The sequence below is a fragment of the Trachemys scripta genome, chromosome 8 (assembly GCF_013100865.1).
Source record: "Trachemys scripta elegans isolate TJP31775 chromosome 8, CAS_Tse_1.0, whole genome shotgun sequence".
Classification (NCBI taxonomy): Eukaryota; Metazoa; Chordata; order Testudines; family Emydidae; genus Trachemys; species Trachemys scripta.
The window spans coordinates 12,111,958-12,128,807 of record NC_048305.1 but is presented as its reverse complement, the minus strand read 5'-3'; the positions used below and the strand labels follow the sequence as shown (position 1 = coordinate 12,128,807).

Here is a 16,850-nt window from a genome sequence, read left to right as displayed (position 1 = left end):
TTCCCCTTCAGAAGAGCACAGAATGGATCACATTCTGGTCCCTTATATCGTAAACTTTTGGAGCAGGGACTGTCCCTCACTATGTGTTTATTGAAAACCTAACAGAATGGGGCCTCAAACTCAGCTGGGGCCTATAGATGCTACTGTAAAAGAAAAAAAAAGTTTATGACAGATGACTTTGATTTTTCAATTCCTTGATTTTAGGTGCTTGGGGTGTATAGATTATATTATAGGTCTTGTCACGGAGGCTCTGATCCTGCTATAAGCTCCACAAGGACATTGCAGGAACAGGGCCCCAGTAGCCTGAATTTTTTTAATGAAGTTTTTAAGGGTTTGAAATACCATAACAAATATAAAAGTAAACAGTTCAGTTTCATTGCCATTTCTTAACATTCTTAAGGCTTATTAAAGGGCAGAAATCCTTTATTTCTGCATGTAAAAGGATTTTCTGTTTGAGGATGTTATAAACATGTATTGTTTATAATCTGAGCTGTTCAAGATTTTAACAAAAATAATGTCACTGTCTGAAAATATGCCACTTTTGATTAAATTTCTGCCATAATCAAATGTTATCCCTTTTCAGGGAAAAATAATTAAGAATCAATAACTGACTTAAAACCAGACAATTGTGTTAGCCACTACAGTGTTATTCTGCACATTCCCGAATGAAAAAAACCCAATAATGTTTTAAATATATGAGACCAAGTAAGACAAAAAATCTAGTTTGAAAATATTTTATAATGAATCATTGTAATGCAGTGTTGCATGATGAGTTATAGTACATGATAAAGTGAACGTAATATTTTAACTAAAATGTCCTTAGTGAAATACAATAGGATGTAACTGCAATAACAAGTTAAAGTCTATTTAACAATGTACTGCAGGATAACAATATCAGCAGACATGTCTAAAATGACTGACTCCTGCAGTGAGGTTTTCGGTAAATACCAAAAATTGGTTATTTACTGAAGATTCGGTTACCAAGATTCGGTAAATCTTCATAGCAAGGGAATTATAAGAGAAACCCAAAAATCACATGCACATTAACTGCATACTTTGACTATTGCAGTTGTGATTTAACTTAAAATACAACCCAGAATGAATTTAATTTGATTAAAAAAAACCTCCACATAATCCACCTAAATAATAGTGTTACATATAACTGCCTGAAAGAGAAAATGCACAAATCTTTGTTTTTATTTTTCTAAGAAAATAAATTAATTAAAATGTATCTTTAATCTCAGGATAAAATAAAATATCCCCTTAATTAGTTAAGATTAATCCATATGATATGGTCACACTATATCTGATTTTGGACAAAGCACTGTGCAATATTGTAATGAACTAGCCAGTGTGGATGGATACCACTGCCCTCTACTGGAAGGAATCATAACTGCTCAGCTATGTGTCATAGGCTGTACTCTGCCAATCGCTAATGTAGTGAAGGTCTCCTTCAAGGAGTAGGGAACTATGCTTTTGGCACAGGAGATCTGAATTGTATCCCCACTGCCACCACAGAGTTCTCAGTAGCAAGGGTACGCAGTATATTAACAACAGTGAAGTCAATTAATTTTGTTAAACTAACATTATTATTATTTTTATTATTGTTGTTGTTATTTATTTTATTATCTATTACCTATATAGGGCCAAACATGCATATGGCTTTTACAAACACAAAGTTGGATAATGTTCTTCCCCTGAAGAATTAATAATTTAATTTGCACAATATAAACAATTTGAAGGCCAGGTACGCAAGAGAATTAGAGATGACCAGCAATAGAATAAAAGTGAAGGAAGTCAGGGGAGCAATTTTGAAAGAGGAAAGAGAGATCACTTGGCACATGGGCAGAGGGAATTATTTCCTATTGATGTAGGCAGGGCTGGCTCCAGGGTTTCGGCCGCCCCAAGCAGCCAAAAAAAAAAAGCCGCAATCGCGATCTGCGGCGACAATTCGGCAGGAGGTCCTTCGCTCCGAGTAGGAGTGAGAGACCGTCTGCCGAATTGCCGCCGAACAGCTGGACATGCCGCCCCTCTCCGAAATGGCCACCCCAAGCACCTGCTTGGTAAGCTGGTGCCTGGAGCTGGCCCTGGATGTAGGAAACAATTCTGCATTAGCAAGTATGAACTAGCACTAGCTAACTTAATAGATCCTTTCTGTCTTCCATTACAATGGAAGATTTTATAAGATTTTTGTTTCTTTATATTAAGCCCTGACCCTGCTTACATGTATGCACATTCCTAACTTGCAGGTGAGCAGTTCCATTGTCTTGTGACAATGGAAATATAAACATTATTAAAATTAAGCATGTGAATAAGTGTTTACAGGATGGGGGGCTTACATTATAAACTCTTTGGGGGCAGGGACCATTTCTTTGTATATGTTTGCATGGCACCTAGCACAATGGGATCCCCGAATAAAGCACACAAAGCAGCTTTAGTTTAGAATCTGCTTCATCTAGTAATAAGAAAACACCATTATTAGCTAACACAGGTGTTTTTAAAATACTGCATTAGGGATTATAATTAAGGGCCTGATGCTCCTCTTCAAGTATATAGGTAGCAGGAAGCAAAAGCAAGCAGGTAAGGAAACAAGTGACAGTTGTTAGGTCAACGTCCACACTAAGGGTTAGGTTACATCATACAGGAGTGTGGATTTTTCACACCCCTGAGCGATGTGGCTACGTCAACCTAAATTTTAAATATAGACTATGATTCAGTGTAGCGGCTTCTCTGCTCCACACTTTAATTGCCATAGAGTGTCCATTTCATTGTGAACGGGTTTCTGTGGGGTCCAAGGATAGGGTTGCCAATTTTGGTTGGAGATTTAATCACATGCCATAGACTTTACTTAAATATTAATCTTTAATTCCTGGAGACTCCAGGCCAATCCTGGAGGTTTGGCAATCCGACTCAGGGAGGTGGTGTTCTTACACAAATGGAAAAACCTCTACACAGATGGACAAACCTCTTCTGTCAGCGTAGGCTGTGTCTTCACTACTGGGTTATGCTGGAGCGATGTTGCTATACCAGTATAGTCACTGTAGTGTAGGCATGGCTTCAGTAGCATCTGCTTCTTGAGGACTGTGCTGGAAGCAGCATTAACTATGCCCTGTGCCTGATAGCCCCTATGGGGGCTGGTTTACACATGAAACGAAAGTAGGGTGACCAGACAGCAAGTGTGAAAAATCGGGACAGGGGATGGGGGGGTAACAGAAGCCTATATAAGAAAAAGACCCCAAAATCCGGACTGTCCCAATAAAATCGGGACATCTGGTCACCCTAAACGAAAGGCTTTTTGGGATAAGATGGAGTGTGAATTTAAAGCAGAATAGCTACTCCCAAATAGCTCCACATGGGTGGATGTTCTTATTTTGGAATAAAAATGTCTTTGGTTGAACTCAATCCACTTCCAAAGCAGAAAAGGCAGGGGGAGGGAGCTGCAGCCCACTTTGTCCTCTGCTCACCCTATGGAGCTGTGCAGCTGGCAGGCCCATCTGCCCACCTGGCAGGTGAGGCTAGGCAGGAATTTGCCAAGGCCGCTGAGGATGTACCTAGGGCAGGGGCCTATTTCTCTGTGTGCAGCCCTGCTGGCACAATTTGTATAATGGGGGGGCTCTGAGAGCCATTCAACCGAACAGGAAACCCTGGAAACCACTTCAAGCCAGCAGCGCGGCAGCACCTCTAGTCCCACCAGCACCCGTGTTTGTGTGCATGATTCATACGTTTCTAAAGCCCAAGGAACTTGTTAGACAGTGAGTTGTGCCTCCAGAGCGTTCCCCTGCTTCCAGGGCCGTCGCCTGGCAGCCGGGCTGGGCTCGCGAAGAGATCCGCTGACGTCGCACGTCCCTACTCCGAGCCGCGGCCGGTCCTGAGATTAGAACGTCGGCGGCTTGCCCCCCCCCCCCCCCGCGGCCGGCGCAGTGGTACGTTCGGAGGGCGGACACGCGCACACACTCTCCCCACCAGAAGTAGTGGTACGGTCGCAGAGAGGGCCTGTGACTTTCCCTCCCCCAGGCGGAGGGAGACGCCATTGCAGGGTTGTTTGTGCCGCCGTCACCGCTGCAGGCTGGGGAGGGAGACCGCCGCGCTGTGAGCGGTGCTGAGGCTCCTGGGGACAGGGACTCTTTTCCCAGAGAGGATCATGTCCACTCCGGCCAGGCGGAGGCTCATGAGGGACTTCAAGAGGTGAGCGTCTCGCCTTGGCCGGCTCCCCAGCCCTCCCCGGGGGTGCGTGCCGGGGTCGTGCCCTCCCGAGGGAGCACAGGGGCTCCCCTCCTGCCCCCCCGTGGGGCTCCCTGGCGTCCCGCCATGCCCTGCGTGTAGCAGGCCCCTCCTGGCCCAGGCAGGAGCCTCCCCGCGGGGTCCTGGCTCGCCCCGGGCGCTGCTCCAAGCTCCTGGGGCTGCGTTGCAGAGGGGACAGGGGTAGGAGCCCGCTGGCACCCCCACCACAGGGTCGTGTACCTGTGGGGCTCGGGGGGTACCCGGCAGCTAGCCCCTTGTTGCTGCGGGGTGGGAGCAGCTGTGGGCGCTCCCTGGGGGTGGCAGCGCGGGGGGTTCCCCTGTCCTGTTCCACCCCGCTGCTGGGCTGGGGTCGGCGCTGTGAGCTGGGTGAGTCAGGCCTAGGGAGCGGCCCCGAGGCTGGCGCACAGGAGCGGCCAACACAAATCCACAAGGCCTCGGGGCCTGGCGAGCTGTGCGGGCGTTGCCCAGGTGTAAAGCAGGGGGCAGGCAGACCCGTCAGGTGTCTCGGGTATCCGCCTCCGGATCGGCCTGCCATGGTCTGGAGTCCAGGAGTGACACTTGGCTCTTGTACAGCCCTCTCCAGCCACTGAGCTCAAAGGACAGGTAGGTATTGCTGTCTGTGTGGTACTTGGGGAAACTGAGGCCCGGAGAGGTGAAGTGACTTGCCCAAAGTCAGTAACAGAGCTAGGAATAGAATCCAGTCTGCTGATTCCCACAGTCTAGAGCCCTATTCACTGGACTACACTGAATCCCTAAATTCTCCAGTGTATCAAGTATGTGCACCAGTATAGGGCTTCTCCATGTTTAGGATTTAATCTGCTTTATTTATCTTTGTCCCCTTTCCCCTTCCCCCATGCTGGACTGTTCTTTGAAAGGGAGACTTAATTCAGAAACAATCTTTTCACTTTCTGGATTGTCTGCTCTCAAGGAATGCAAAAAGCTCTCTTAATGCTGGTAAGAGGGCAAAACGCTGGTTTGTCAAAGCTCTGTTACTGGGGTCAGGACTACCGGACCAGCAGTCTTTTCCCCCTGTACTCTTTGGGGCAGGGATGCTGAGCCAGTTTGGGTCTATATGGTAAATGCTGTTCCTACACACACACACACGCCCCTTGATAAGAAAGTTAAAATATCCTGCCCTACTAAAGGGATTAGTTGAATCTCTGCCTCTGTAGAAAGGAGGCTGCTTTTGTTTTTGTTTAGGGTTACTTCCTCCAAAGTTCTCTACTTCTTACTGTATGCTGACATCTGGAGGCATCTATGGATAAAAGTTGCTGCTTATGTCTTTAAAACAGTGGCTACTCTCCTTTCTCTGTCAACAGCTTGCATGAGAAATGTCCAAAGAGCCTTTCGTTATGCACCTCTACCCCAATATAACGCTGTCCTCGGGAGCCAAAAAATCTTACCGCGTTATAGGTGAAACCGCGTTATATCAAACTTGCTTTGATCTGCCAGAGTGCGCAGCCCTGCCCCCCCCCGGAGCGCTGCTTTACCGCGTTATATCCGAATTCGTATTATATCGGGGTAGAGGTGTAATGCTTGTGGTTGTGTTAGGAAACCTGTATTATTCCTAAAAGCCACTGTTTATAGACCAAACACTTAGTTATAACATTTAAAGCAGTACATTCTGATTATATCAGAGATTCCATGATGCAATAACCCTCTAATTTAAGGGAACTGGCTGCATGATGTCAAACTTTGCTTCAGGCTGGAACTTGACAGAGGAGGAAATATTGAGCCTGTAAATATTTATGCAGGTTTCAAATATATTCTCATTATTCAAAGACTTAAGATCTTTTAAAAACAAACAAACAAAAAAAAACCCACCTCTGGAGATCACACATCAACATTCTCTAGTTGTTTTTTGTAACTTTTTTGTGAGCCTAGAAGTGAAATGCTTAGTCAATAAAGCTAACATTTTCAGAGTTTGCCTCATTTTTTTGGGCCTCCGTTTTTGGGTACCTGCCTTGAGGTACTTTGCTTGGTCTTCCACCCTCCTTGCCCCCATCCTCCCAGTGCTGAAGATCGACAACTCCAGCTGAAGTGAATAAAAGCATCAGCTTGTTGGCACCTTGGTTTGTCTCAAGATGGGCACACAGAACTACTAAACACTTCTGGATTCATGTATATGCTATTCTGGTTGATAGTTTGTCACACATTGTTTAAAAATGTTTGTAAACAAGGACCTTTTTCTATACATTAGTGAAAAAAGTACGGTAGTTATATTCTGTTTAAAAATGGTAAGTGCTGAACTACAGACACTCTGGAACAACTGTTCCAGTTTATCATTTAATTACATGTGTTATGTACAACATCTATTATGCACGTAGAAAAGCCTTTTATAAGCTAATTGTTATGGGATTTAAATTGTATGCTTTGTTTCAACATGATATGAATTAACGTAGCTGATAAATTATTGGAAATGAGTCAACTTTAATAGTATTCCTTTTTAGCTATAGTTGTATTTGCAGGTACCACAGTATTACATCCGTAAACCATGGTCATATGTGTATGATATGCATTTGTAGCTTCACATAGCCTTGTAATACAATATTAAAAGCCTGATTTGAACCTACAAAGCTGGGAACCTCTGAATTGAGCTTTAGACGCTACTTAACTCACCCATTGCATCTGGATATTGCATTATTTGAGCATAACATTTTTTAGTTCCCGTTAAACGAAAATAGGATATTAAATCTTTTTGCTTGTGGAGGGTCTCGTAGAGGGTAAAAATGAAAGTAATTATGATACCCGTGAAAAGGAATAGCTGTTGGAAGCAGTGATTTTTATTTTATTTTGTTAAAATTGGAGGTGAAGTGTAGATTTTACATGTGAGGGGAAAGTACATCTAAATAAATACATTAAAACATGGAATGGAATGTATCAGACATGTAATCTGTCCATCTTACGCCTGCAAACTGAGATCACATATCTTTAAAATGTCAGAGTCTTGTCTTAAGTGAGTGGGGAATATTGTTTGTTTGTTTTTGTTTCCTGTTTCTTTTAGGGTGACATAGCAGCCAGGACCATGCAGCTTATCTGTGCGGCTATGAACTCTGATTACTGTTTGAATGTAAACTTTGTACAGTGACCAGCAAGGTGGTGATGAGAAAGGGATTTGACAGATTACACACCTGAATACTGATTTTTTTTCTTCCCTTTGAATAAAATTACAGAGAAATATTAATTTAATTACAGCTTTTAGTTTTGCTTGTAGAAAAGGAATGTGAATGCTATAAATACCATATTGTTCCTAGCTCTTAAATATCTCTGGACTCTGTTCAAACAAGTTAAGCTTCCAGTTCAGGCCACACCACAAATTCTCTGTAGTTAAAGACCTTCCCACAGTGCAGTGTGTGAAACTTTGTCCTGATTTAAATGCCAAAGCTATCTTCTCTTCCTGGCCAAAGTGGTAGGTAGCTCATGCTGTTGACATTTAACTTGTCTGAACTGAGCATGCTGAGAGAACAGGTTACTAGCCAAAATAGGTCTGTGTGGCCTGGCTAAATTTGGTCCATATAGTATTAAAAACATAAAAAAAACCTGATCTGTGTTCCCTTCTACTAGTTTCCAATGTGTGCATCACACAAATATAATTGGTTGGTTTCCTCAATAGTTACAGTTTAGATGTGTCAATTTGTGGTTATACATCATTTTCTCTTCACTGCTGTAGCCAGCGGGTGTTGTTCTGAATGCTCATTTAATCATTTTGCTATGTGGTGTTTTAAACCAGATGTACAAGATGTTTCATAACTGCTCTTGTATTTGATGCTGTGTTCCATGCATGAGGAAACATATGCTGCACTTATTTATTTAGTGCTGATCTGTCTTTATATATTGACAAAATATTTGAAGAGAAAATCCTGATCTGCATCCCTTGGTGGGCTTCTGTGTCTGGAATATTTAATGTGCATATAACACTGAAGTATGTAGTCTGTGTTCCAAACCACAGCCTGAATTCTCTAGTCCTGAAGGAGAAATGGGTTCAAACTCTGGATATGCTTACACGTTTCTGTCTATTATCCTGTTTTGCTTGTGTGTGTGTAATATATTTAACATGTATATCTTTTCATATTCTATTTTTTTAATTGTTAGATTGCAAGAAGACCCTCCTGTGGGTGTCAGTGGTGCACCATCTGAGAATAACATTATGCAATGGAATGCAGTTATATTTGGGTAAGAGAAGACTTTTGCTCACTGTAGAGAAGATAATACTAAATGGTTAAATATAAGGTAGATAATGGCTGATTCTGTGAAAATGCTTGAGACTATGTGCATGTACTAAGTCAAAATGCTGAGTTTGAGACAAACTGGCAAAAATTAGTAAGTATGTTTTGAGGAGGAAATAGGTTTCTTTGGTCTATAGCCTTGAATACTGAGGCATAGTAGAGCACACAAGGAAAGCAGCTACATTTTTGTCCTGCTGTAGCCTTATAATGTCCATTTTCTTGTCTTTTTTTAAAATTTTGTATCAATTCATAGTGAAAGCAAGGAGATTGCCTTTTCTTGTTTTCCTACCCAATCTTCAACATAACAGAGTTCCCCCTGAGAAGCACATAAGAATTCCATGCCCTTTGCAGACAAATTTACATGTGTTAGCAGTGACCAGATTGGTTTACAATACAATTCTGTGGGCAGAACTTGTCTAGTTACATTAGGTATCTCACAGATTGGGAACCAATTCAGTCTTTTATCATAAATCTTAGTACTTTGCTAGTGACCTTATTGCAGTTTTAGTGGAATCTGAATCTGCCCATTGATTCTGGTCATCCCCATTTTATGAAATACAGTTATTGTCCTGGATCAATTGTAAGAAATCCAATTTCTGGATTAAAAACTAAGTTACCAGTTTAATAGGAGAGTACTTTGCATATCCTGGGAAATATCAAGGAGTTACATCTTAATTATTTACTCCCCCCACCCCACCCCTATTTCTAATTTGAAGGGGATGGGGGAGGTGTGGGTGCCTGTGTAAAAACAGATAGTATATTTATATTTATATTTTTTATTTCTAGGCCAGAAGGTACCCCTTTTGAGGATGGTAGGTAGCTAATTTTTTTTATTCCCTTCTTCTTTCGTAAATGGTCCCAGCGTTGCTTTTAAGAAGGATTTTTATATTTCGTATATATAAAATGTTGTTTGTTGGGTTTTTTTTAAGCCACAATACACACAGAACTTAATTTTGAACTAGGAAAATCAAGCCAACAAACAATGTGAGCTGGTAAGGGCTTGCTGTCTAACAGAGACTACTGTCTTTTGACCAAAACTCGTGCCAGTGCATTGTCTTGTCTCTGCAGTGGTTGATGAGTAACTGTAAACCTGTGAAGCAGTGGCCATATCTAGAAGTGTTTCTATACAGGGAGAGTGGAATGTTCAGTAGGAGATGCTGAAGGAAAATACCATCAGACTGTTTCATATGTCTTATGCCTAATCACAAAGATTTTCACAGTCTCTGGTTACGTATGGCTTTGTCTTTAGCACAGGGTACAACACAAAGGTGAATCAGATTTCATTAAGAGCAAGAGGAAATAATCTTGACGTGATCTCTGTATAAAATTGTTTTAATGAAAAAGATCAATTGTAAACAGACACGAAAGAACTGTATAAGTGTAATATCTACTGTATATGCAGAAAGGAGGGGTGGTCTCAGTTCTGCAAGGAATGGTCATTAAGAAGGGGGCTTTCTAGTTTCCTTGCAAGTCAGAAAATAGCTTACTGGGTGGGTGGGTGTGTGGAGAGGGAAAGGGAGAGGTTAGGTGAAAGTGGATGGAAATTGGTTGAAATTAGTGGTAAGTGGCATACATATTCACTGGTCCTTAATAAATATTTTTCAGTAAATCAGTCTCAAGTTTTAAAGGTTGAAGCCATTTCTTATAAAAATCCATCTTTTCGTGTACTGGGCTCAGCCATAGTCCATTTTTAGGTCAAACTCCCATAGATTTCAATGACTAAGCACTGGAAGGTCAGGCCTACTGAAGAGACACTAAAATAGCTAGTGGGTAGTGATAGTCATTATTTTTAAATTGTTGATTAATGGTGTCAACAGAAATTCAGTAGTTCTCCTTTAAAAAAAATTCTTCTTTAGAAGTGTTTCCAGGCAGGAAAACTTACCTTCTGATTCACTAAATCCCCAAAACTGTCAAAACAGGAACCATTTGGAAACTTTGGCTGAACAAAATGGCAGATTAGTGCGCGCGCTCTCCTTTTTTTTTTTTTTTTTTTAAACTATTGGTCACATACAGTTGTCCAAAACTTCCTGTTCTCCAAATGCAGTGTCACCTCCCCGGAATCTGGTAATAAACTAGAAAATCCTCCAGTGGTCTGAACTAAGTGTCAGTTACAATTTTTAGATAACTAAAGTTGTACGCTATTTAAATAGTTGCTTTTCTGTGTATTGAGTAGGCTCCTCTAAATTTTACAAAGATGCTGATGCTATTTTTGTTCATAGCAATATGTATCAGCTTTATTGGCATTTGAAATATAAATACCATGTTGTCAAGTGTTCACAAAGATGTTTTGATACAATTATAGTTACATAATGTTTTTGTGTTTGCTTTCTTGGATAGGTACTTTTAAACTAATAATAGAATTTTCAGAAGAATATCCAAATAAGCCTCCAACTGTTAGGTTTTTATCAAAAATGTTTCATCCGAATGGTGAGTATTCATACTTATTTTGCCAAAACAAATATAGAATAGGATAGTGTGATATCACAGCCTGAAGCTCAGCAATGTTTAACATTTTTTTTTTTTCAAAGTAGATATACAGTATATCAAATGTTCAGTAAAAATCCTGATGCCAGGAAAGTTTTAGTTAGAAGAAGCTACTTCTGCATTCTGTAATCATTGTGTAGTCTTGTTAGCTAATGCAAATATTAGCCAGTGAGGAAATGAAATATCTTGGAAGACTATTGATATCCTACTCTCTTATAACCAGTGTAGGTTTCTGAGAACTTTCCATTTTAGCAAGATGCTTTATTGCTGGGTCTCTTGTCTCCTGCTCTCACTAAAATCAAACACTTAATTTTTTTCCCTCTTATTTTTTTTTTCCTTCTGCTCCTTCTTTTTTAGGAAGGTCTTTTGTATAATCCTTTTTACTTCCTTGTTCCACTGCAACTACCTGTCTTGAATAGTGGCAATCTTCCGTTTGGCAGAGGAGACCTTGGTGGTTTTTTGTTGTTGTTGTTTTTTTGTTTTTTTTTTGTTTTTTTGTTTTTCTTATTTTAAAGCTTATCAAAGCTGCTCCTTCAGCCTGCTAGAATGATGATATAATTACTTCTTAAAAACTGAATGAACTACTTCTGAAATATTGCTGCCCTAAGCAGCAAGGGACTGAATTCAGACCCTGGTACCTGTCACTAGCTACCTGAGGTTGTCTACATGAATAACTTAGCTGGAGTCAATGTAGCTTAGGTCAACTTACTGCGGTGTCTACACTGTGCTGGGTTGACAGGATACACTCTCCCATCGACTTACCTTACTCTTCTTGTTCCTTGTGGAGTACTGGGGTCCACCGGAGAGCGCTCTGCCGTCGATTTAGCAAGTCTTCACTAGACCCGCTAAATCGACCCCCGGTATATTGATCGCCGGAGCATTGTGTGCATTTGTCCTTTGCTCTTATTTTTTTTTTTCTCTGTTCCCCTTTTTCATCAGGATTACTTGCTTTATGTATGCATATGTGTCACGATCCTGCACCAGTTCAAGTTAGCAGGAATCTTAACTTCACTGGGAGCAGGATGGGTCCTTAGTGCTTCTCTAGTCATGCTCCAGAGACACTTCACAAGACACTTGGTGTGAGGGGTAGATAAGCTGTATTTTTTCCCCTTCTCTAAGAAGCAGCAAAGGAGTGTAATTATACCTCTGCTATTCTAGAATACTAGTACTCCTGTTGGGCAAACACTGAGTGAAGATCACTGGCATCATATCAGTTTGATTCAGCACTGTGGCATATGTAGCACTGGGATGATTCTTCCGTCACATGGGCCATGAGAAATGTAGGCATACCCTACCCAAATTCAAATCTGCCTACTCATATTTCTTTCTCCCCACTGTGAAACGTAAAGAATTCCAGTATCTCCTTTTTAGGTACTTCATATGGCTCTTATTATCATAGTATCTGAGTTCCTCACAATCTTTTAACATAATTATCTTCACAACACCTCTATGAGGTAGGGAAATACTGTTATCTCTGGTGTACAGATAGGAAACTGAGTCACAGAGAGACTAAGTGACTTGCCCAAGATCATACAAATGGAGGAGGGAATTGAAGCCAGAGCTCGCACATTCCAGGCTAGAGCCCTAAGTCCTGGACCATCCTTCCTCTTCTCTTATGTTACCTATTTTGTTTGCTTTCAGTATTTTCCCCTAAATACAAGGTATAAAACTGGTGTCAGATTCTTACAAAAATGTTCTCCTCAGAAGTACACTTTATTTCCCTTTATCATGCTTCCTAAAATGTTCAGAGAAACTGAATAGTCACATTCCAATATAAATAGTGCATCCATTCACGCAGTGTTTAATCACAACAAATTAAAAATGGCCAGAGTTTTAAATAATTTCTGTGTTCTGTTTACAGTTTATGCGGATGGTAGCATATGTTTAGACATCCTTCAGAATCGCTGGAGTCCAACGTATGATGTTTCATCTATTTTAACTTCAATTCAGGTAATTTTTAGCAAGCTAAGTATATGATGATTACCCTCTTTCACAAAACCGATGACACAGTGAAATAAACAGCATCAACACCAATGAAATGTACTGAAAAGTAATCAAGAGCTTTTAAGCTGATTTTAAAGACTAGTTAGTTGATGAACTATATAGTCACTTTATTTCTAAGCAATAAAAATAATCCCGTCAGGGAATGCTTATAGGAGGACATTTATTTGGATTCATTTTTCTGATCATTATTATTCCAGATGTGACAGTAATGTTTGTGTATTTAAGGCCAGGGTGTCTGAGAAATGTGAACTCTTTTATTTTGAAGCCTATGTTTTGTTATGCTTATGAAATCGTTAAAGAGCCAGTATTACTAGAATCCAGCTACTTGGACTGCATTAATTTGGATGGAACTATTTCATATGTTAGGGCTACTTCTGGGGGAATTCTGCACCAAAAAATGAAAAATTATGCACACAACATTTTAAAATTCTGCAAAAATCTGCGTATTTTATTTGTCAAAATAACACAATGTAATCACTCCATTTTCAATTATTTTGGTAATTTATTTCAAAATACCTGTCAACAAGTGCGTCAACAATACACATAACAACAAAAGAGATTCCCCAGGAGTAGACAGTTAAAGAAACCCTATGACAACCTAGTTCCAGTTGGGGGGTCTTGGAGGGCGCTGTGTGGGGCCCCCGGAGATAGCCACACCCTCCTCCCCCCAGTGGCGTGGCACCCCCTGACCTAGACATCCTCACCCCCAGAGCCTTTACTCCCCTCAGCTTCTTTACTGTTCCGGCTGGGTATATGGTGTGGTGCAGCCCTGCTCTTCCTCACCCTTTGCCAGACCTGGGTCTCCCAGGCCCTCTTCCATCCCAGGGAGAATGAGGAGGCTGGGTGCTAAACTTACTGTGAGCCGGGCTCTGCAGAGTCCAGCGGCCCCTAGTGGCAGTCAGCAACTCTGCAGACCCAGTTCTGTCGGGGGGAGAGACATGAAATTTTGCATTGTGGCACAGAATTACCCCAGGAGTACAGGGCTTGAGCTAGTTGTAAAATCAACATCTTGTTGTTCCCCATGGTGTGTGGGTTTTTTTAAATGAAATTACTATCTAGAACATAATGGTCCAAGTATCTCATTTTTTTTTTTTTTCTTTCCCCGTCCTCTCACAGTCTCTGCTTGATGAACCTAATCCAAACAGTCCTGCAAACAGTCAGGCAGCACAACTTTATCAGGAAAACAAACGTGAATATGAGAAAAGAGTTTCAGCTATTGTTGAGCAAAGCTGGAACGATTCATAATAGATGACTACTTTGTTAATCTTCCTCCTCATAATCATTGTGTACAATTTAACACTCAGTAGAAAGGCTACCAGAAATTTTAAGTGCCACAAGTTCTAAGGATTTGCATACAAACATGTTTGCAAAAAAATTAAGCCCTTCAGTTTAGAAACTTTAAAAGCTTGTGTATCTTGATTAATGTACTTTTTATTGCATGGTATGAACTAAGTTATTGCTACATAAATTTGTAATATATCCTGTTTGTATTTTTTTTCCAAGTGTATAATGTTGATGTGGAGTTTTCATGAAAGAATATACACATTTTGTAAATCTGTACTTTTTCAAATATTGAATGCCTTATTTTTGAATTCTTTAGATTTTTAAATTGGAGAAAAGCACTTAAAGTTTTTATATATAAATATTACATGTAAAACTGTTAAATACATAACCTCAGTGCAAGACATTCTTTTGTTACTTTCTTTTGTATCTCTTTCAAAGGGCTTAGTTTTAGTGTTGAATCTTTTTTCTCTTGATAAATGCTAATATTATGCACTTTACAAATATGAGGAAAACTTTGCTGTGATGTGTAACTCATTAATAGTCTTCAGTGGAGACATGTCTACCTACACTGGAGCTTAATTTGGTCCTGAAAGTCTTCTTGCTCATATGTGGTAGGGAAGTATCTGCCCCATTTTACAAATGGGGAAACTGAGGCACAGATAAGTGACTTGTCTAAAGTCACACTGCAAGTCAGTGGCACAGCTGCAAATAGAACCCATATCATCTGACTCTGTCCTGTGTTTTGGCCCATAGGCCATCCTTTTTCTCACTAATACAAGCTTCATTAGTATCACTGTTTCTTACATGTATAAGATGCTTAATAGCTTGTCACATGCAGGGAAAGTATTAATAACTTAACAGGTCTTTCACATCTCATTTTAACACATATGAAATAGGTTTACTATAACTTGATCTCTGATCATCCAAAATTGCGTAATTCCTAAATAAGAGGTTTTGTGTCTTCCTGTGCAAGTTGATACATAATAGGATATTATTTTTATTATTATATTTACTCTTCCTTAAATTGGGAGTATGGGATTTTCTAAATTTGTTAGTCTCTAAGGTGCCACAAGTACTCCTGTTTTTGCGGATACAGACTAACACGGCTGCTACGCTGAAATTTGAATTTTATCTAATTGCAAAGCATTACCTAAATCTATCATGTATCACATACTGTTACTGAGATGTATTGTTGATGTTAATTTTCTAATTGTAGCCAAACAGTTGGGTTTCTTACCCATTCCACCTAGAAAACAAACTCCTGCAAGACAGAATGATTTCAGAGAACTACATTTAAATGTGATTGTAAAAGTGATATTGTCTAACTCCATGGCTGTTTCTGAGACTTGAGATCAAATTCGTTTAGTTTACAATTAAAGTGAGGTGGGGTTTTATAACTGCCACTTTAATAACTTCTCCCTGCAATCGGAAAGTTAGGTTGGGTCCCTGTAATATCACATCATCTGTAATAAAGATTTTACAGGCCCTATTTTGTCCCCAGCGATACACGTACAATCTCTTAGACTTCAGATTCCATCCTCCATTACCTGTGTACAACCGTGCAATCTCTACGGGGGTTGTACAGTATAAGGCATGACAGTAACTGCATTTCTATCTTAGTTAACAATTTTGCTGAGGATGTACAAGCCAGCACAAACTTATTTTTATCATTAAACTAAGGACTTGTCTACACAGGGAAGTAAGTGCGAAGTAATCTAGAGTGTGAATTTAAAACATACTAGCTGTTGCCTACCAGCTACCCATGTGGACACTTATTGTGCATTGAATGCCTGCGAGTAATTTAGCTTAATCAACTTCCAAAGTGCAGTAAGCTACGGTGCACAAAGACCTTTTTAGTGTGCAGTAAGAGTGTCTACTGGGGCAGTTAGTGCAGAATAGCTAGTGTGCACCAGCTGCTATGGCCTTTTTTCCCATGTAGACAAGCCCTTGGCATACATTGAAAACACACGGGATACCGACGCAACAAAGGTGCTGATATTAATCACTTTGCCAAACTGCATTTTAAGGGCTCATTTGTAAGATGTACGAATGAGTAATAAAAAGGGAGCAATGTAAATATATGCCAGTGTATTGCTCAATACTCCTCTTGAAAAAAACAGACGTTTAATTTGGCTTCAGTTAGAAACTAAAAGACTATGAAATGCTGGCAGGTAAAAGCAAGCTCTGCCTTTATTTATACACTGATGCAGTAAACAGTTGTATTATAATTCATCGTGGACTATTTACTGACTTTTACATGTATTGATATTAGATTTCAAAACTGAAACAGTATATGCCCAACAGAGAAATGCCATCTAGTTGAATATAGGACCTCACTTTGCTCAGCCAATTACAGTACATAATGAAAATAACTTTTTGTATTGGTCATCCTTAACATTATGTGCCTCTTCCTTCCTCCAACCATAGATGGAATGTATTCATCTAGAATGTTAATGAAGTCCCCCTCATTGTCCTTCAAATTCTCTTCTGTGATGCGTATAAAAAAAATTTGCAATGGTTAGGCAGCTGGTTGACTCTGACTGCTGCTGCTTATAGTGACCTGTGTTGTCTCACTGTTACCTTGAACTTCCCTCTCTACTGCATCTGCCC

At 40.3% G+C, this 16,850-nt stretch overlaps 1 protein-coding gene across 2 annotated transcripts; it reads left to right on the top strand.

Moving 5' to 3' along the window:
- The first annotated feature begins 3,976 nt into the window (after positions 1-3,976).
- UBE2B (ubiquitin conjugating enzyme E2 B) lies at positions 3,977-16,612 on the top strand. Of its 2 annotated transcripts, none has more exons than XM_034778415.1 (6): positions 3,977-4,185; positions 8,335-8,415; positions 9,255-9,280; positions 10,806-10,895; positions 12,814-12,902; positions 14,073-16,612. In XM_034778415.1, exons 1-6 carry the CDS (start codon positions 4,142-4,144, stop codon positions 14,199-14,201), a joined length of 459 nt encoding a protein of 152 aa, XP_034634306.1. In that variant the 5' UTR covers positions 3,977-4,141; the 3' UTR covers positions 14,202-16,612. The 2 variants fall into 2 exon arrangements, with proteins under 2 accessions (XP_034634306.1, XP_034634307.1); XM_034778416.1 differs by lacking the exon at positions 3,977-4,185 and adding an exon at positions 4,603-4,845.
- Positions 16,613-16,850: the final 238 nt, after the last annotated feature.